This window comes from Thermobia domestica, chromosome 13 (genome assembly GCF_964235325.1).
Source record: "Thermobia domestica chromosome 13, izTheDome1.hap1.1, whole genome shotgun sequence".
In the NCBI taxonomy this organism is placed as follows: Eukaryota; Metazoa; Arthropoda; class Insecta; order Zygentoma; family Lepismatidae; genus Thermobia; species Thermobia domestica.
In genome coordinates this window covers 131,032,033-131,053,881 of record NC_137466.1, presented here as the reverse complement: position 1 = coordinate 131,053,881, position 21,849 = coordinate 131,032,033, and the positions used below count along the sequence as shown (strand labels likewise).

The 21,849-nt window shown below is 35.5% G+C and overlaps 1 protein-coding gene across 1 annotated transcript in view; it reads right to left on the bottom strand.

The window, feature by feature from the left end:
* Positions 1-14,364: 14,364 nt before the first annotated feature.
* The window catches only part of LOC145667754 (sodium-coupled monocarboxylate transporter 1-like), an 84,227-nt gene continuing 76,742 nt past the window's right edge, over positions 14,365-21,849 (bottom strand). The window contains exons 7-8 of the mRNA XM_081735197.1: positions 19,914-20,000; positions 14,365-14,400 (exon numbers count right to left, since the gene is read on the bottom strand). Of these exons, the coding sequence (XP_081591323.1) occupies positions 14,365-14,400; positions 19,914-20,000 (123 nt within the window). The remainder of the gene's footprint in view (positions 14,401-19,913; positions 20,001-21,849) is intronic.

The following is a 21,849-nucleotide window of genomic DNA, read 5'->3' as shown; positions in this document are numbered from 1 at the left end:
TCATAATGTGGTGGCGCTGCGTCTTGTTGGAAGCAAGCATGATCAAAATTATATGTGAATACTTAATGACAGATGGTGTCACTAGAAGAGCTCAGACAAAAGGGAAAGGACAGAAAGACCGGAGTCAAAACGGTACAAGTAAAAAAGAGTTCCATGTCAGAATCGCCTGATATGTACCCTGAAAATCCTGAAAAGTATAAAAATGCTTATTGGATCAAAAGTATACTGTGGACAGTACCTGATATACTTGTGAGGGAAACGATGACTCAATTTTAGAGTGCTTACCTCTCCTGCGTGAGGTCTCTGGTTCGATCCCCCACTTAGTAAGCTTACGGCGGATAACATCGTGTCCTTAAGTTTTTTAGGGATACTCCTATTTCCTCTCACAGTTCAACAATTCTTCCATAATCATTCACTTGCTTTATCATTCATCTTCCTCACCCTAAAGAATATATAAACGTGAAACCTTAAACTGAAAGATTTCATTTCGTTTCAATTGTGTCGAAACAAGATACATATGAATTTCCCCTTCAAAGTATTAACTTCTTATTTCGAACAGCTTAGAACTCGCTCTGTTTTGTTCAGACATAATTCAGTCTATACATTTGAAACTATTATAGTGTAGGCAAATTAGACAAAATGGTAGAAAAAATCATAAAAAGATAAAAATTGGCAGGAATGTATGGAATAGTGGTCAAATCAATATACTGAATGTCCAGGGAAATCCGAGTGGAGCTTCAGCCGCCATATTGGAAAATAGCCGCCACCAATGCTGTAAAACTACGTATTTCGTTATTCTGCACAGAAAACGCCAGAAAATCGCCAGACAGATAAAAGTCGATACAGGCGCATGAAATAGTGGCCCAATCAACATAGTAAAAGTCCTTCGAAATCCGAGTGGAGCATCGACGACTATCTTGGAAAATGGCCGCCCCCAGCTTTACACTACAAAGCTGTGAACCAGTGGCAATGTATGAAAATCAACAACTATTTTATAAATATAATTATTTATTTATTGTGTAAATATTAGTACAAAAATTTGAAAATTGTTAGTTATTTCGTCTGTCTAAAAAGATAAATGCCCCTGTCTCAATGATATATTCATATTTCAACTTTCGTCTTTTTGCTGTCTATGTAATGACGAGCAGTGTGGGCTCATTTGCTGACTCAACTGTCATTATCCATTTACATCTCTCAAAAGTAAAAACAGTTCACGCTGTTCGACCCGGACTCGACTCAGAGATCACCAATCTTCAAAACAAACTACTCAGAGTCAGCATAAAGCTCACCTGATGACGCTGTACAAGAGATGTATCCAGTTTCTAGATTCAGTACAGGACAAGAAAATGACCTACTTATGGATTCAACATTTTCGTCATGTTCAACTCTTGGAACATTTATACATGTTGAAAGAAGTGAAAACTGGGCATTACATCTTCAGTGTATTAATGACATGCTTCCCACGCTGCAGGACATTTAAATTATGCGAACTCATGCCACTTGTACCGTCAGGAAATGCGTGCTCTCCAAAGCGAAAAGTCCACAGATGAGTACGGGAAATACTGCGCTAGTGGATATTTTACCATCAGAAGAACTGATAAATTCTGCAGTGGTTTGTGGAACGACTTGACTATAGAACAATGCCTCATGCGGTAAGTTAAGAGTATTGAAGCTTTGTTTCACGGTCGCAGTGTCAGATCGTGTCGTGACTAAATAGATTTTGACTATCCCAGCCACAACTGGAATTAGCAATAGCCTCGAAAACTTTTGTCATGTCAAATACAAATCGGGTGATCAACACGTAGAACCTAAACATTCAAGGAAAGCTCGTGATGATGCCGATGTTAAGACGTTGATCAACTGGCTTCGATGCCACAATCCTTTTCGTGAACACAATGAACGTATAAAGATAACCAAGAAAGTTCTGTCGCTTTTTCACCCACCATCTTCAAACATCGGTATGTCATGTAAGACGTACCTGGAAGATCAAAAATAGTCCCCATGAGCATAGAGACCCTCTGCCAACGTTTTGGAAGGCCATGGTTTCCACCACGGGAGAATGGGCCCTCACATTGAATTGTAGTCCCAGTTCCTCACATGTCTGGCCACATTTTCCCCTCAATTTCTGCCTGAAGATCTTCATTTTGTGCATGTGTTGCTTTCTGGCACGTGGTGCGTCTTCGAGTGTTTCATCACCATCCTTAAACTTGTAAAACCACCGTTGCATTGTCAGCGTAGTCACGACACCCTCGCTAAAGGTATCCCATATTTCCCGCCCTGCTGCAACGGCGTTTGACCTCAATTTGAACTCGTACAGCATACATGCCATTATGACGCTCAGTGAAGGTCCCATGTTCGCTCTGTCCTTACGCAATTTTACGGTATAACTGAATTCTCACAACCAAGTTGTATGTTGGATATACCCACACCAACAACTGACCTTTCCCTTATCTCCATTCGCATTCAACTCACGGTGTGAGAGTCAATGGAACACAGACCTCCACAAAAAGTGACAGAACTTTCTTGGTTACCTTTATATGTCGATCGCTACCGGCATCACAGGTGATGATACAATCATCTGTGTTGCGGCTTTCGAGATTCATATGATAGCACTACGAAATAATATTGAGAGTAATTTCATAGATGTCAAACTAAAGCGATAAGGCACTTTCCTTGGTAGTAGTGACAAGTGGTGAACGTATATATGATGTGACTGTACTTGTAAACACTACACTATACTACACTTCTCCTACGAACTGGTACCAAGGCCATTGTGACTGATATTTCTTTAAGAAAAATTAAGAAGTCGGTATTGTTTGGAATTCTGGATTTCATGGATGAGGCAAAACCAGGAAGTGACAAACATCCTCAACAATGTGTCACTGTCGGGGGCATGAATTAAAGGAAAATTGACTAGGTCTTTATTACCTGAGCGGGACTAAAATCTACCAGACTCGTTTCGAAATGGTAGTTTAACCGTACTGGCGGCGGCCATTTTCCAATATGATGGCCTGAGTTCTACTCGCATTTCGCAGGACTTCTAGTACGTTAATTAGACCACTATTTCATGCATCTGTACTGATTTTTTTTGTCTCTCTCTGACGATTCTCTGACACTTTGTGTGCATAATAACGAAAAGTGTCGTTTCATTGCATCAACGATGGCCATTTTATCAAGATGGTGGATCAAGCTCCACTCAAATTTTCCAAGACTTTTAGTATGTTAATTGGACCACCACTATCCCACACAACTGTACCGACTTTTATCTCTCTCTGTCTCTGACGATTTTCTGGCGATTTGTGAACAGAATAAAGAAAAAAACAGATAGTTTTACGGCATCGACCACGGCCATTTTCCAATATGGCGGCTGAAGCTCCATTCGGATTTTCCGGGACTTTTAGTATGTTGATTGGACCATTATTCCACACATCTCTGCCAATTTTTATCTCTTTAAGAATTTTTTTCGCCATCTTCATTTTTTTTCTGATTTGTCCACACTATTATTCTATTCTATGAGAAAAAGTGGAAGGTTTCTCCATAGAGCTTTATAGACTTCAAATTTCCTCATACCTTTCTTCCAAAGAATTAAAAGTTCCAATATAACTGCAAAAGACAGTCGCTCTTACCCCCGAAAACAAAAAACCCAGCTTGTTCGGAATTTTCCCCCAGTTTCCACTCCTTTTTGAGATTAATTTTGATTGGCTCTTGTTTGAATGTCTTCACCTAACGTTTAATGAATTTTCATTTCTATCTGCTACAAAGGAAGATTATAATTTTTACAAATTTACGTTTCTGGAGTATGATTAGTTTATTTTTACAATACGCACTAGTGCAATAATAAAAGACATTCGTCTTGAAACCGATAATAGTATGAATATTCAAACACTAAAAATATAAACTAATTGAATAATTGTTTTGATTGCTGGAATATGTACTTCTCTCTATTGCAGTTCCATACAAAATGATTATATTGATTACAAAAAGTAAAACTACTTTTTTACTTTTGAGCGACAAAAGGAGAGGAAAAATATAGTAATCGTGAAAAAAAATGAAATGAAATGAAATGAAATCTTTGGGTTTTACGTCCCACGGTTATGCCGGTTAGGCTAAAGGAGACGATGATGATGAGTGATGAATTAAATGGTGGAATGAAGACAGTGGGAGGAAACGGGAGAACCCCGAAAAACCCACGCACACGGTGTTTGTCCACCACAAAGTTCACTTGACGAGGGTGAAAAAAAATGAATTCAAGATTTCAAGGATTATCTGTTTCATGAGAATAGACATTAAAACAGTGATTTTTCTACATCTGTTCGTCCGTTCGTCCTGACGTACACTCACCTAGAGGCCATAACGTTTTCTGAACGAAATTTTAACCTTAACCCATTTGAGCCCACTGTTCCCAAATGGGAAATATTTATTTTTTATCCCGTTTTGTTAGTGGATTATTTGTGATGGATTTATTTCGTCTTTTACAATAAGTACCTAGTACCAGTCCATCTACTATCACTAAAATCCTCAAAATATATTAAATGAGGTCAGACAGGTGGGTTGTTTTCGGACAATTTTCTTCAAAACAACTTATAACATTTTATTCATATTTCATAAATAAATATTTCACGATAACTCAATTACATATGTTTAAATTATTAATTATTAAAAAGATCACAAGAGGTAGTTTACCCTTGGGAATGATTTTCATTTTCAGATTACTTTCTCAAGGACAACACGGGCAATTGTGGTAATATTTGATAAATAAATATTTCATTGTTATTTTTACAATGTTGCATAAATTACCACCAGGCACGTAGCCAGGATTTCGTGAAGGGGGGGGGACCGTGACATGAAATACTGTGGTCATCACACCAGGGGCTCGATCATTCTAAACAATTTTACTGGAACATATATTGGTTCGTTTAGCCAGGATTTCGTAACGGGGGGGTACATGAAATTCTGAAGGCCCAGGAGCTCGATCAATTTAAACTACTTTACTATCAACATATATTGGTTTGTGAGGATCTGTTGCTAAATATTTTAATAAACTATGAAGAAATCTCAAGTAAAATAATAAAAAAAACGTATTGAAAAAGATTATACAATATTAACATCCTTCCTCTGTTTATTCAAATATAACAAATTTCCTTTCATTATGACCTCAACTATTATAAAAAGTAGATATTCACTATTATAAAAAGTAGGTCTACATACTCAATAATGGCTTGTAAAATATTTTGCAATATCTGTATTCCTTTTTCTGTTGAATCAAATGTTAACAGAACTTTCTTTCCACTGTTTCAAATGACAGGTTAAAGGAGCAGTAGAAAATTGTTTTTGAAGTAACATGTTTGATACTGCAAGGATGCGATGACGAAAAATTATGATAAAAAATGTCCAAGCTGTTACACATGGCACTATGCTTTCGGAAGCTTGAAATCTCCCTGACCAGTAGCAGAAATTCTGAGAATTCCGCAACTTTTCTAGAAATTTCAAATTCCCTGACTCTTCCAGGACATATCGCTCACCTCGCAACCATGTATTTCAAGTAATACAAATTTCATCATAAGAAAGAGTAACCAAAAGCTTCCTGTAGTTTATTTTTAACGCTGATCCTTATTTTTCTCATTTCATTTTGTTTCATCCTTCCCTAATTTTTTCATTTCTGGTCTCGAAGGGGGGTCCGGACCCTCGGACCTCCCTTCCTTGGCTACGTGCCTGTTACCACCATGAGGATATCCACAACAAGTAGTTTACTCTGAAGTGAGTGTTTTTCTTTTTTTACATTCTTTTAAAATATCACCCGTGTGATTTTGTTGTTATTTTATAAACAAATATTTCATTAATAACCCTAACATATAGCACAAGTTATGTCTTATCGAAAAATCTACATGGGATAATTTACTTTTGGAAATGAGTTTTCTTGCAAAGAATTTTTCCGAGAGCGCATTTTAATATTGTTCGTTATTTCACAAGAAAATTTTTCAGTAGTAACTGCAGCACTACATGATTTAGTTTAAGGTACTGGAACGAGAAAGTTTAGTGCAGTGGCACGTACCTTTTTAAACTTTTTTATTTTCTCACGGTAGATTCACAAAAGTAAATGAAATAGGAAAAAAAACGTTACGAAGAGTAAAAGAAAACTTGTCATTGTTTAAATACATATTTTTATAACTATTTACTTTTAAAATAAATTAAATGTGAATTTTAAAATTTTCGATCAGTGTGAGTCCCTAAGAACGTTGCTCCTTTAGGCACGTCACTAGTGGCTCTAACGCTGAATTATAGTCGTAGATAAGACTCGTAAGCATAAACGTATCATGAGCGTTGACCCTGAGGATGTGATGTATGTTGGAAACAGCGGAAAGTTGTACAAGTAAAAAGGATATGATTTGATCTCACTTATTCGAGTCATTTTCAATTAAAGTATGAATCTAGACTTTGAAACACCCTGTAATATCCACGCTTAATAAATATCTGAATTAACTTCTTGCACTGTTATTTATTCCCTTTAATGTTTATTTTATATGTTTAGCCGTATTTACAATGTTTTACGTGTAAGATTTCGTCACATGTCAGTAAATTTTTCACAGTATCAAGCCAGTACTACTACTATTTACTTTTGTTTTGTTGTTGCTCCTGTTATATCTATAGAGAATGGAAAATAATAGAAAGGGAGTCTCGGTAACTTGAAACTGCTGTGAAACAAAGTAAAAAAAATCACCAATCAGCTTCAAGTTTCAGCAGTGATTGTTGATCAAGCGGTCTGTTATTAACAAAGAGAAAAAAATATCTGTTGAAAGAAAGAAAGAAATTTCCTCAGTTGTGTGTTACATTTCTAATCGTGCAGTTGCGTGTCACTTCTGAGGTCATAATGCCACTCCAATTTCTTTGCAGTCAGAAAGGGGCGAAGCAACTGCTTCATAATGGTTATATTTATAGACATGATAAAACTTTGAGTGGAGGCAATAAAGCCTGGAAATACATTGAATATAGAGTTTCAAAATGCTCAGGACGTGCACACACAACGGGCCAAGACGACAATAGTAACATAGTTTTCGCTTCAATGATGGAAGGAAGATACGCTCACAATCACCTACCACAACCAGTGGAAGCAGAAAAGCGAAGAATTCAGAATCACCTAAAACGAACAGCTAACGATACAAATGACACTCCTGCAAATATTGTTTCAGTTTGCACATCTAATGTAAATTGCATATCAGTAAGTGCTGCTCTTCCGAGTATTCCTACCATGAAGAGGAAGGTTCAAAGAGTCAGGCAAGCAGCTCAAATTGTGCCTGTAAATCCCAGGAATATAGAGGAGTTAGTGATTCCACTTCCGTACCAGGTTACCTTAACTAATGAACAGTTTCTTCTTGATGATATTGGTGACAACCAGAATCGCGTGTTGATATATGCAACTCAGCGTAATTTAGATCTTCGCGTAGATTCAACCAATTTGGCATGAGATGCAACATTTAAAGTTGTGCCAGTTCTTCTCAAACAACTTTGGACCATTCACGTAATTAGGAATTATGTAGTGGTTCCAGTAGTGTATGTTTTGTTGCAAAATAAGCAGCAAGCTACATACCAAAGAGTGCTAGAGCGGTTAAAGTTCCATAAACCGAACTTCAATCCAACTAGTGTTATAATTGACTTTGAAGTTGCAGTCGCAAACGCATTTCTTCAAGTGTTCCCTGCCGTGAATGTTCGTGGCTGCTTTTTCCACTTACGCAGTGCATATGGCGGAAAATACAACAGAATGAAGAGCTTCTTAGGAGATATTTAGATAATCCAGATTTTGCTCTCCATATTAGACAGCTCGCAAGTCTTGCCTTCGTTCCGGACAATGAAGTTCAAGAAGCATTTCACAGTTTGACGCACACAAATTTCTTCATTGAAAATGCGCAAATTCTGCAACCGTTAATTGACTATTTCGAAGATACATGGATAGGGCGTCCACAGCTTGGAGGTGTTAGACGTCCTCCAATTATCTCCATAAAATGGAATCAATACGAAGCTATTCTCGGAGACCTGCCGACGACAAACAACAGCATCGAGGGATGGCACCGTAAGTTTAGCTCTTTCATTGGTGCTCATCACACTAACATCTTTAAATTTATTGAAGCACTGAACAAGGAGCAACAAATGAATGAAATGCAAGTGGAGCAAGAAGTGGCTAAACAAGTATTGACCACCGGCAGAAAAAAATATAGAGTAACTGCAAGTCGAGTACGTACTATTGTACAGGAGTATGCTCAAAGACCTTTAGAGAACTATCTTCGTGGCTTGGCTCACAATTTTGATTTGCAATCCACGTAAGGACTTTGAGACAAATGTCAATCGCATTTGGCATTTGGAAAGTTATGCAAAAATTATAATGATCTTAGGTTCAATATAAGTTGCAAGAATTTAAAAACAGATGAAAGTAGCCAGAATTTTTCAATGTAAGTTCACATACTTTATATATCTGCGACTTGGGACTAAAAGAGCCAATGTCAACACGAAATAGTTTGGAATATATATACTATTCATATTAACAATTGCTTTTCTTGCAAAAGAAAATATCCATTTATAGGCGTTAAAATTTGACGAACATCTCATTTTTTGGCAAAAAGTGAGATTGGCCCGTTTAGACCCAAATCATATATATATATATAATTTAATCGACAAGATATGAAGATTTTTGTTTGTAAGGATTCATGTTAAGTAAGTACCTTTCAAATGTAATAAATGTAAAATAATGTTTATCTCAAAAATACTTTTTGTTACTAATGTTTGCCGTTTGTTTCTCACTCTTTTTATCTTATTGTAAGGCTTTATGCAACATTGGTACTTCTAAAATATAATGATCATAATGTAATGTTAATCAAAGTCAAGTTGTTCAAAAAATATACTCTAATGTAATGTAAAAATATAATATATTGTTTATCTCAGAAATACTTTTTGTTAGTAATGTTTGCCTTTTGTTTTTCACTCTTTTTATCTTATTGTAAGGCTTTATGCAACATTGGTACTTCTAAAATATAATGATCATAATGTAATATTAATCAAAGTCAAGTTGTTCAAAAAATATACTCTAATGTAATGTAAAAATATATTGTTTATCTCAGAAATACTTTTTGTTAGTAATGTTTGCCTTTTTTCACTCTTTTTTCTTATTGTAAGGCTTTATGCAACATTGGTACTTCTAAAATATAATGATCATAATGTAATGTTAATCAAAGTCAAGTTGTTCAAAAAATATACTCTAATGTAATGTAGAAATATAATATATTGTTTATCTCAGAAATACTTTTTGTTAGTAATGTTTGCCTTTTGTTTATCATTCTTTTTATCTTATTGCAACATTGCAATACGCTCTATACAACATTGGTACTTCTAAAATACAATGATCATAATGTAATGTTAATCAAAGTCAAGTTGTTCAAGAAATATACTCTAATGTAAAATAATTATATATGTATAAAATCTGAACAGATGTAACAGAAAATATAAACAAATGCTATTTGTTTGTAATGTTTGCCATTTGTTTTTCAGCCGTTTTTAAAACCTTATTATAAGGTTTCGTGTTAGGTTAGCACCGTTAATATATAATAAGAATAATGTAATGTTCACCAAAGTCAAGTTGTTAATATTATATATATAATAAGGATATATATCATTTGATGAGATTTAATGAAAAAAATATAATAACTTTTCAGAGAGGATTTTCTATTTATGACATACGTCTTGTTTCATTATTTTTTATTTGATTCCATGTCAGAAAGGCCCAGACAAAGGGCGACGTGTACAGAAGGAGTCGTCTTCAATGCAATATCGTATATCAGTGGCTCCTAATCATGTTTACCTGGCACCCTCTTCGCAAGCCCTTAATAATTTATACATTTCTTACAGCTTTTTGGCTATACGTACTTTTTTCTGATCTTTTACCTGATTTCAGATGCACCATTGAATTTTCAATTCAATAATAATAATAATAATAATAATAATAATAATAATAATAATAATATCAATATATTTATATTTTCTCCAGCAAGACTTCTGAATACTTTGTAGTCCAATATTATTATTTACCAGCTGTATTCCCAATTAAACCACAGTTCGTATTCAAAAATATATTGTATTTGTACTTTTAATTTAACATCTCTTTGTTATATCTTTCGTAATATGTCTAACTAAGAATGTAGTTTATTTCTGTCACTAGCTTCTGCACTTCGGTTCTTGGAAATACAGCACTGGCAGAATCTTAAAAATCTTAGTTGGTGGTAATCGGAACTGTCCGAACAGTCATATCCTCTTACTAGTGACATTGTAACTTATGTTCAACGACGTTGCCATAGCTTTGGTCCTCATTACCCTGTGATTAATGACTTACACATGATGGTTCTTTCCTTCTATATAGAGAAGAGGGAAACAAACAAACACTGACCAACTTGCCTATCATTCCTTCTCAATGGAAGAAGAAATATTCTGCTGAAAGCAGGTTGAAAGTGTCAAATAACAAAGCAACATTAAGCACTGGGAGTTTCCAGACTACTTTCTTCTTCGCCAAAACATTTGAGACATTCCATTCCTTATACATGTGACGGAGATCAGCTTTTGCTCACCCTCTATTTTTGCCGACAGCTGTCGTCCAGTTAGAATTTTGTTGGCAACACAGAATTTCGGAGAAAATATCTGTTTCACTACCATGTACTTGGAAGAGAAGGCTAATAGGTCAATTTTCTATACCAACCACTAAGGCTTTTAAGATCCTTCCTAAAGAGTAACATTCCATTAATGTGGGTTTTCGTCGCTCCAATAGTGAATTTTTTTTCGGTTCACCAGACCATATAAGGTAAATATCACTTCATCAAAGAATACCGGAGGGAGGGGCACGGTGGTTCAGTGGTAGAACGCTTAGTTCTGGTGTGTAGGACTACTGGTTCGATTCCCGGCCAAGTAAGTTTGTGGTGGACAATATTGTATTCGTGAGATTTCCCGGGATACCCTCGTTTCCTTTTGATTTCACCCGTTCTTCCATCATCATTCACTTGCTTTAATCATAATTATCCTATAGGGCAAAATGTGGGACGTTAAACTGTAAGTCTGAAAGTTACCAGAGAATACCATGTTATTTACGACAATATTGGTGCCATCGATATTTCATATCATTACTTCGAAAAATTCAATGCGGTGATCAAAGTCGTCTTCCGTTATTTCATGCATTAAACGCATTCTCCTAGGGTTTAAACTTATACCGCCTTATGCAGAGTCGTTTTGACGTATGATTAGCGTAATACTAAAGGTTTGACTACTGCAGGAAACATAGGTTATTCGAACTCTTTAGTATGATACTAATCATACTTCAGAATGACTTTACATGAGGCCCATAGCGCACAAAAATTCGTTGCGCTGAACTCTGGGAAACATCTAGCTTGTTAGCAACTCTGGTTGTCAATGAATGCAGAATTTCCACAAAAGGTTGTAAATTCAAAGAAACTGCCAAATTGCTATATTATTTCGGCCTTCCTGATCGCATTCGGTTCCTTTCTGCAAAACATCGAATTGTCTCTTAGGCAGTTGACTTCGAAATTTGGTTACGTTCGGAAAGTGTAGCATTAAATAACTGTTGTACCTCTGTATATGATCTCTTCCTATCCTATAACCGACGTCACGTCAGAAGGGCCCGGACAAAAGGGCGAGGACAGAAAGGCCTTAGTCAAAAGGGCCCTAGTCATAAGGGACTGAGTCAAAAGGACCCTGGTCAGAAGGGCCCCGTGACAAAAAGTCCCCACGTCAAGAAATCTGAGATATAGCCTGAAAACTTCAGAAGTATAAAATCCTTATTAGATGAAAAATATTACGTGGACATACCTGATTTATTTGTGTTGAGAGAACATACATGTGGAAAAAAATATAGGGTTAGTAAAAATATTACGACAGACCAGCAATAACGATACGCGTGGACGAAGGAGAAGTAAATATTGCAGATGGGTATTGATGCGAAAACTACATTGAATGGGGTATGGACTTCATGGGAAATACTTTGGATTCTGCCATATTGGATATCATATATTTTTAAATGAAAAAGAGTATGTTTCGCACATCAATTTAGTATTGAATTTTCCCACAAACGAAAATATCATTCATTCTTTACCAATCCTCATTCTTTTACGAGGAAAGTGTGCTATGTTTGACATTAATGTGTAGTAGACAAAAGTATCAGGACAATAAAATAATAATGTGGCGGAGGTAAAGCAAATGTTGCAATTGTGTGTTGTTGCAAAAACTACATTGAATGGGGATGTGGACACTGTTGATCACACAAATATTCAGATATTATTAAACAAACTACTATAAAATGTCCTCTAAAATTATTTTATCCCTCCAAGTTAATACAGTTAGTATTTAGTAGCAAACACACAACGATTTATAACTTTCTTTAAGCATTTCGGCATCGCTGTTACAATCTTTCTGGTATAGTGTGGGGAAATATTTTTCCACGCTGTACGTAATGCTTTTTCAAACCTTCTTTCACCGTAACTCGTATATATTCATCTTAAGTTGCAATTCGTTCCAAAGATTCTCAATGGGATTAAAGCCGGTACAGTGGGGTGGGGTTTCGCGCGCTTTTGGGCAGTTTTAAAGCAATTATTTCTTTACAACATATACTTTGTTTGGGATCAATATCTTGATAAAATTAGAAGTCCTTCTAAGAACGTTAAGATATATTTTTTTATCGTAATCCCATCAGTACACACTAACTCTCCAACATCTGGTGAGCATATATAACCCAAACCATTACACTTCCTCCTCTGTATTTTACAGTAGGCTGGAAGTTCTTGACATTTATTTCTGTATTTACTTGTCGAAAACTATTATTCTACCATCATATTCATGCTGGTTTAACTTAAATTCGTCGATAAAAAACACATTCCCACCAGTTTTTGGGTTTATTTTCAAAAGATCTAGAAAATTTAAGTATCTTATATTTCTTAATTTGGGTAATACATGGTTTCTTTCTAGCAATTCTACCATCATATCCTTCCCCTATTACTCTACATGGTACAATACACTGACTAGAAGAAACATCGTTATCACCCACTACTATTTCAACGAAGTTGTTAAGCTCTACAAAATATTCGAAACTGTACATTAAAAGCATTCTATTACTTTATAGTCGTAAAGTAACAATTAATCACAATTTCCTCACTATTAAAATATGTTATATACATGGTTTCAGATCAAGAGAACCCTGGTTCCACGAATTCACAGATCACCCACATGGCTCCTACCCTTGTCAACTCGCCATAAATCTAAGAAAACAAGAGGCGAGAAACAGAAAAAGAGATTGCCAAATGTCCCCTTTTCTCAAGATTTCTTTCAGTCTTGAATCACTCTTTGTGTTAGTGTGTTCGGTTATATTTCGCTACAATGTCAACGTTTTTCCGACCTTGGTTAAACAATAACACTCGTAACGAGCAATATTTGGACGAAAATCTGGAGCCCGGGCCTTCTTCGCCAAGAACTCTGCCGAAAAAATTAATGTTTTACTTGGGAGGGGAGCTAAGTTGCGTAAGCAAACGATGATGTTAGTGAAAAAAGTGAATTTTTATTTTACGAAGTGTCATCGATAATGGTAGTGTCTAACTTCCAAAAACTTAAATAAGTTATTAACGCAGGCGACTGGTGTTAGAATTAGTACTATAAAAATGTGGGAAAATTGATGTGTAAAACTATTCGACATCAACAAAAAAAGGAAGTTGTAAAACAAAAGCTTCAATTCGACAAAATTGACGATTTCACTCGTGATTTATTGCGTAGCACAGTTTTTGAATTTTATAAGGAAGGCAAATCTCCCAAAACGAAAGCGCTAATTGAAGCAATGAAGCTTAAGACAGCTGACACCGAATACAAGTTTCCATACCAACGCACTACAGTTTATCGCCTGCTACGAAGTATGGCTTTTAAATATAAAACCTCGGTGAAAAAATGTATTCGTAGTGAATCATCACATGTAATAGCATGGCGATATAGATACCTACATAGTATCAATAATCTTCGTGCTCAGGGTTGTGCAGATGTGTACCTCGACGGCACGTGGTTTGATTGTAACTCCTGTCGGATGATGGACTGGACAGACGATTCAGACAATTGTGCTCTAACAAGTCCTGGGAATAAAGGTGATAGAATTATTATTCTACATTGCGGGGGGCATTCAGATTTTATTGACGATGCGGTTCTAGTAACTCACAAAACAATGGCTGATGCTCCAGCAGATTACCATGGTAGCATGAATGGAGATATCTTCGAGAACTGATTTGAAAGGAAACTATTGAAACGCCTTGAGACACTATGTGTAATTGTTATGGACAATGACCCGTATCACAGTTGTGTTCTCAACCAAAAATCAGTCTCTTCCTGGAAGAAAAGTCAAATTCTTAATACCCATTCCTAATCCTGTTCCTATGATTCCCATTCTCCTTGAAGTTATAGAAGAGAACACTTCTGTTACCGACAGAAAAACGAAATATGCGGTGGACGAATTAGTTGCAAAATATGGGCATATTGTGCTACGTTTACCACCTTACCATTGCTCCCTCAACTCCATCGAAATTTTGTGGTCAGAACTGAAGGGTAGGGTGTGATTTCAAAATTTAAGGAAACGACCAGTGGAGGAAGTAATACAACTTCTTAAGGAGTCGTGCAATCATGTGACGCCCGAAAAGTGGATAAATAATATCAAACATGTAGAAAGCATTGAAGAAAGCTACGAAAACTTACAATCTATTTTTGATGAAAGGATTAAAATTGTGTACAAGTAACAGATTCTTCAGAAAATGAGAGTGATGATGATGATACCTCCTAAACAAGAAAGAGAAGAGTTTACTACATTTTCATCACACACATATATTAATGTTGAAATAAAAATTATAATTATTATTAGTAGTTGTGAAAGTAGTAACGACAATAGTAGTAACAGTAAAATGGATATTGCACACGCTTATCATATTCGTGGTTCTGACTGATTTCCAGGTAAAATTTTTGTTATTCACTTCACATTTTGAGATAAGTGGAGGGCTTTTTATTTTTAAATTAAAAGATAGTGAGCCTGGTCTAGAGATCCAAAAATAAAGACGATGGAAGTCATGTACTGACATCACCCACTAAAAGTTGGCTAGCTGGCGATAAACATTCATAGGCTGTATCTCCAGGGAGTTTGCAGTAACTTTCAGTCACTAATACTAATAACAATGGTACCCATTCTCCAAGGCTTGGACGCAATCATTCCCCAAGTTTACCATTACACCCAAAATAGTGTAAAGGATCCCCCTCCCCCGAAAAAATGAAAAATAAGGATAAAAGTACCCTTACTAATTTACATCCCAAATAATAGGAGGCTATTTAACGTGGCAGCCAGTGCTAATTTCTATCTATACAAAATCAATCTAGATTTCCTTATGCCTCCTTTCACAATTCTGCTCTTTCAATTAAAAGAGAATGCATTCTTGGCTATGACAATTAATTATTTTAAAATGCTAAGTTTTCCTTTATAAAGAACGTTCTTAAAGCCATCATTAAGGTATAATTAAACCGACTGTGCTACTTTCAATGAAATACTTTGTCTTTCAAAAAAGAAAATAAATAAATAAATAAATAAATAAATAAATAAATAAATAATAATAATAATAATAATAATAATAATAATAATAATCTTATGGATACAACCAGTACCTAAAACCCGCCTGTGGACACTCCTGGATAATAATAATAATAATTACAATAATAATGCTATATTAAATATATCACAAAAGGTAATAACATTATGTCTATTTTCACTCGTTTTCGTTCCTTTTTTTCTTTCTTCTTTCTTCTTCTACCTAATGACATCGGACATCTGGCAATAACCACCAACCACCGTCTTAACAAGGGGTGGGTTGCCCTTTTAGTAGTGGTGTGAGAGAGGGCTCACATGTTTTGGAATTTCCTATACTTACTATTAACATATGTGGTAACTTCACAATATTTTACAAACGCAAGCAAACGAACAGAAACGTTAAGAACACAATGAAGTACTATTTATTAGTTGTCTGTCTAAATACTTTCTTCTATTAGAAACAAATGTCAAACTTAGCAAACACTATCGCGTAAATGAATAGAGGTCGGTCAAAAGTCGATTCAGTTAACAATGCGCACGAGGCGAGTCGAGACAGAATTTTTCTGAGAAAATTCGAGTCCAGACACAGCTCTCCCAATAGAAAAATATGCATTTTTCGAGTCGAGACATCGATTTTACAGTACATTTTGGAGACGAGACAGCCTCAAATCTTGTCTCGTGCGTATCCCTAATTCAGATTATCGTTTGTAGCAAGATTCTAGCCTAAATTTATGTGACACAAGTACCCCTGTCTATTTGAAAATATTTTATGGTATATAATATGCGGAATTCAAGTTGGGTGCCATGATCATTTAACGCAGTTTGAACATCAATACCAACCTGTAACATTTACTTTTCCTTTCTCCATTTGTCTCTTTGTTACCACCATGTCATGATACTTCTTTCTATTAGATACATATGTCAAACACCCTGTCTTATAAACAAATGGTAATGTGTCAAAAGTGAATTCACATTCTCATTTGCGGAAATATAATGCCTAAACTGAAATGTAAAATCATAGCCTTTTCCATTAAAAATGTGCATCCGCAATATAGTGTAATTTAAAATGGCTTTCACGGTGACCACACTCCAAACCAATGCAGCTTTTGCAATAATACCAATTGCAACATTTGATTTCTCTCCGGTCACGCGCGTCGTTATTATTGTTCTGTCCCAATACTTTTGACTAACCCTGTATGGAAATCCACATGTATGTTCTTACACCAAAATTAAAGAAACGTTTTCAAGATAATATTATTCATATAATACGTGCTTTTGTACTTTGATTCAGGGGCAGAAATGGAATTTTAGAACTAAGGGAACAGTCATTAATAGATAAAGTCTGACTGGGATGTGTCTCGAGAATACAAACTCATAGATATGATATATAGTTTTCACTTTAGCGTCCCTCTCAGCAGCGAGGTTATATGAGATGTGGATCTACTGATTAACGTGGAATCCGAACCACATGAAATCCCGCAGGGAATCGAACCCGGGTCTCCTACATCTAGAAACTCAGAAAGACGCGGTTGAAAGCAAACTTTCATCGAGAACCAACTTAAGCGATAGGGATTGTTGCATAACAAACAGCAACCAAACAAAATTAAGATCACCATTCAAGTTTCCTTTTTGTCTCTAATAACCACTGATATTCTTCCTTCTATTGGACAATCACTTCTACTTACTAAGGTGGCACTATCCCCTCGTGCATGTTTGATTTCCACTTCTGTTTTGATTTCAGGCTTTCTGGTCGTGGGACTATTTCTACCCGGGCTCTTTCCACTCAAGCCCTTTTTTGCGGGGCCCTTTTGACGTGAGGCTCTTTTGACTCGGGCCCTTTTCTCGCGGGGCCGTGTTGACGCGGGGCCCTTTAGACTCAGGCCCTTTTGTCGCTGGGCCCATTTGACCCGGGCCCTTTCGTCGCGAGCCCTTTTGACGCGGGGCCCTTTTGTCGCGGGGCCGTTTTGACCGGGCCCGTTTGACTCGGGCCTTTCTGTCCTCGCCCTTTTGTCCGGGCCCTTCTGACATGGAATCATGTAGTAGTTTCATATTCTCTTATATGATTTACGGTGGTTCAGATTCCACTTTAACTGAACGTTCAAGACCTACATACCAATAATACTAGAAGAAAACGCTAAATTTCAACGAGCAAATCTAATTCACACATACACATATCAGAAAGTGCGAATCATCTGTGATAATATTTATGTTTAGACGTTTATTCTGTATTAATAAATGTAAAGTTTGCATTTGTTGCCTAATACTATAAGAAATGATCTGAAACATAAAAGTGATAAATATTTACAGGTGCAGGTATTGATAGTACTTTGAATGCATGTGCTCTGTGTTTGAACGAAACAAACAGCACAGCTACGCCATTTACCTTATTCTACGTTTATTTTCAGTTATATATAAACACAGTTATCTAAAATGCTGTCGTACGTATAGTTTTTCTATATAAGAAATATGTTAATACAGATATGAGTCGTCCGGTTCCAAACCTGCTCTTGTCCATTTTAGCAAATCCCAGAAACTTAGAAAAATATAAGATCTGAATGTTTTGAATATTTCAGTATGTTCATGTGAAGAACGTGAACATCCTCAAATGTTTCAACAAAACGAATTGATCATATAGATTTTCGCAGTTTTCTGCGATTTTATATAAATGCACAAGAGCCATTTTGGCATTGAATAAACCTCACTTTTGAGTTGGATAAAAAGTTTAAAATAACACGAAACATTAACTATTATTGACAGTAGGATCCAAAAGTGTTTCCATAGTGTTTCCTAGACAAAAGTTCTTCCTTAAGTTATGTCTTTGTTTAGTTTCTAAGTGACGTCATTTGTTGGAAAACATAGTGAATGAGTTTAAAATGCATAATATCTTAGACGTATTTTCATTAGGTGAAAAGGATGGACATCTCACGCCGTCGAAAAGGAATAACGTTTTGTTTCCAAAGTAGTTAAAATTTACTGTAATATTGCGATATACTAAGTTGACTTAAGTTTTACTGCAGTGTTATACGTATTTGATAACCGACCTCTAATAATACAATTTTTGATATAGTGGAGATACATAAAATAAAATTCAAATTTAATAAACTGCATTGTTATGATATTCAATCTTCATAGCTCTACTAGGCAAAGGAGAATAGGCCTTCCGCTTCCTAAAATTCATATTCCGATATGCAAGGAGCGTTTGATAAGTGTTGCACAGATAGTTATAATATCGTTATTAGTAGGAATATGATGATAAAATTGCAGGTGAACAAACTTTAATCCTTTGGCTTAAGACCATGTTACTCAATGTAGCCTTCACCTGCTGTGATGCATCTCCTCCAACCTTCTTTTCATATCTTTAATGCACGTTGGTAAAATTCAGGTGGCTGACATTTACACTATTGTTTTGCACGAGAGATGAAGGCCTTGACACTGTCGAATGTTTCTACTTGAAGGCGGGTCTGGAGGTAACCAAACGACAAAGAAATATGAAGGAGCTATGTCCGGACTATTGGGAGGCAAAGCGATGATTTCCCATCATATTACCATGATTTTCTGCTGTGTTATCATGCCTGCCTGTTTCTTAGCATTGTCGTGATGGAATTTGATCACCTTACCTTGCAGCTCCGATCTCTTAGTCTCTACAGTACGTGTTACCGAATCCAGTAATAAACAATAACGCTCCTAGTTAATGTAGTGGCATGTTCCAAAAAGTCTATGAAAATGACACTGCAAAGCAAAGCTTGCACAATGGAAAATTTTCAAATGCACAATTTTCAGGTGCACAATGTCCCTAAAGATACCTTTTCTTCACTCCCACTTAAATTTCCTCCCTGATAATTCCGAACAAGCCAGCGACGAGCACGATGTTCGCTCTCATCACAATATTGCAAAAATGGAACAACGGAGCATAACCTACGCCATTGATAGCTGGCTATTCTTGAACTGTCACCAGCAATCTCCCCAAAAGAAATAGGAACTCCGACTGATATTAAGGTATGTCTGTCATGTATTCTGACATTTACATTAGTTCCGGTTTTCTCAAAAATGCGTACCTATTACAAGTGAAACCTTAGGTATTCAACATTTTATTTGAAATATTGATGACAGCACATCGAATTCAAAAAGACTTTTTTATCTCAAAGCCATGCTTTCTGAATCTTTTTTCGCGTACTGATTAATCTTATTTTGTATGAACCAACGAAAATAGGAACAAATCTACTAAAAATGTTAGTTTATTTATCTTATTTTCATAGTGAAATACCATAATACTCACCTTAGTATTGGCCCATGGAAAAAGCATTCCTAATGTAAATATTCCCACGACCACTCCTCCAGTGATACTCTCCAAACTCATACTAGCCTATATCAGAAATTGCATAGAACTATTGTATAAGTGGTATAGCAGAAAAGTACGTTACATTCGTTAGTATCAACTTCGTTATTAAACAGTGAATATCATAGTCTTTAAGAAGAGATTATTGAACAAAAAAAACTGTAATTTCCAATGAAACTCACAAACTTCAATAATTTTATGTATCTTATATTTAAAAAAGAACGCAAAATGTGTAAATTACCTAACAAAAACTTAAATATTTTTTAAATGGCTATTTCTATCATTAAAGCATAGGAAGTAGACTTTGAAAACAACAACAATTGCAATATGAACTAGGAAAATAGTCTATCAACTACTAATTTAACTACTTATCCTCTGGAAAGTAGAGAACTACCTAAACCAGACCATATCTAATATTCTACAGATTCATTACCAACAATTTTGAACACTGTGAATTTCAAGGAATATACAGACTGGGGCATAAGCCATTTGTCAAAAATACATTTGAAATCAATTACTTTTAACTAACGAAACTGTGAAATTATTAGAACTCATACCATAACAGATTACGAAGTTAGTTTTTTATATTGTCCTTCAATTTAAAAGTGTTTTCATAAAAGATTTAACTAGTCATAAGATTTGCTTGTGTGTCAGATTTAGGCTTACGTAATCTAGCGAGATCTACTACAGACTCAGTTTGTTCAAACGTGTTATTCAAGTTATGGATTTTTTGTTGATATGAAGGAGATACACGCAATAGTCCAGAAAGCGTTGCAGAAATAACTTTACCAAATCTTTGTAATATTGTTACGTAACCACCACTGTAAATTGGCCTATACCCATGATAACTTTACATTGATTATAGACTTACTTATTTATAAATGTAGGAAACTGAACATCCTTTATAAAATTACATATTCCAATATATTATTCACTATCATCAATTAATCACGAATCACGTGTTGTCAAGAATCATTCAATTACGTATTGTTTACATCAATCAGATACTGTTAACTCCAATCAGTTTAAAATTGAACAACTGCTAGTATCAAGCGAGACATGTTCATCCATTATATTAACTGTCTGACTGGAAATGTTGACTCAAACATTCATTTTTTACTTCTATGCTGTCCAACTTCAATTTATAAAACAAAAATGTTGATATATACTCGTAATTTAAAAACGCCTGCAGAGAATAGATCTTGTCTTGGATAGGACAATATGAGAGTCGCAGAACTACAGTGTGTTTAGTACATTATGTTGCCCACCAAAAGTCCGTTGGGTCACTACTGGAAAGTTTAACAGGTGGTATGTTATTAATTAATTTGAACTAGTTTTTTTACTAGAACCACACGCTAGGAGTTATTTCTGACCTAATGTAATTCATATAAGATTAATTATCTGCAAAGTGTCGGTCTCAGCATTAATTTTTGTAGGACAGAAACGGTAAGAGAAAATAGGAAGCGTTTTATTTGTTTTGGGAAGGGGATAATTCATCGCTTTAATAATGGGTTCTATCTACCCCATCCTTCAATTCAAACCTAAAGTGATAGAGATAATTTCCGGTTTTAACGTTGATCGTCATAGAGCAAAACGGTTATAGATTGCAAGAAACAGTTTACCGATATGGCTTTCCTGTCTCAAGATCACATCTCCGAATTCAATTCTGTAGTACAATGGAAGTTTAAAGAATCTAGTATCACTTCAGCTTTGAACACCAATCTTCATATTACAGAACGATAAGATATAGCAAAAGATGTTCTTTTTATATCTGGCTTCAACATAAAAGAATAAGTTCCTTCTCTAACCTTATCTCTTTATTGAGATAACATAGTTTGTAAGCCTTTCATAGTTTCCCAAAGAGAAATTAATTTTC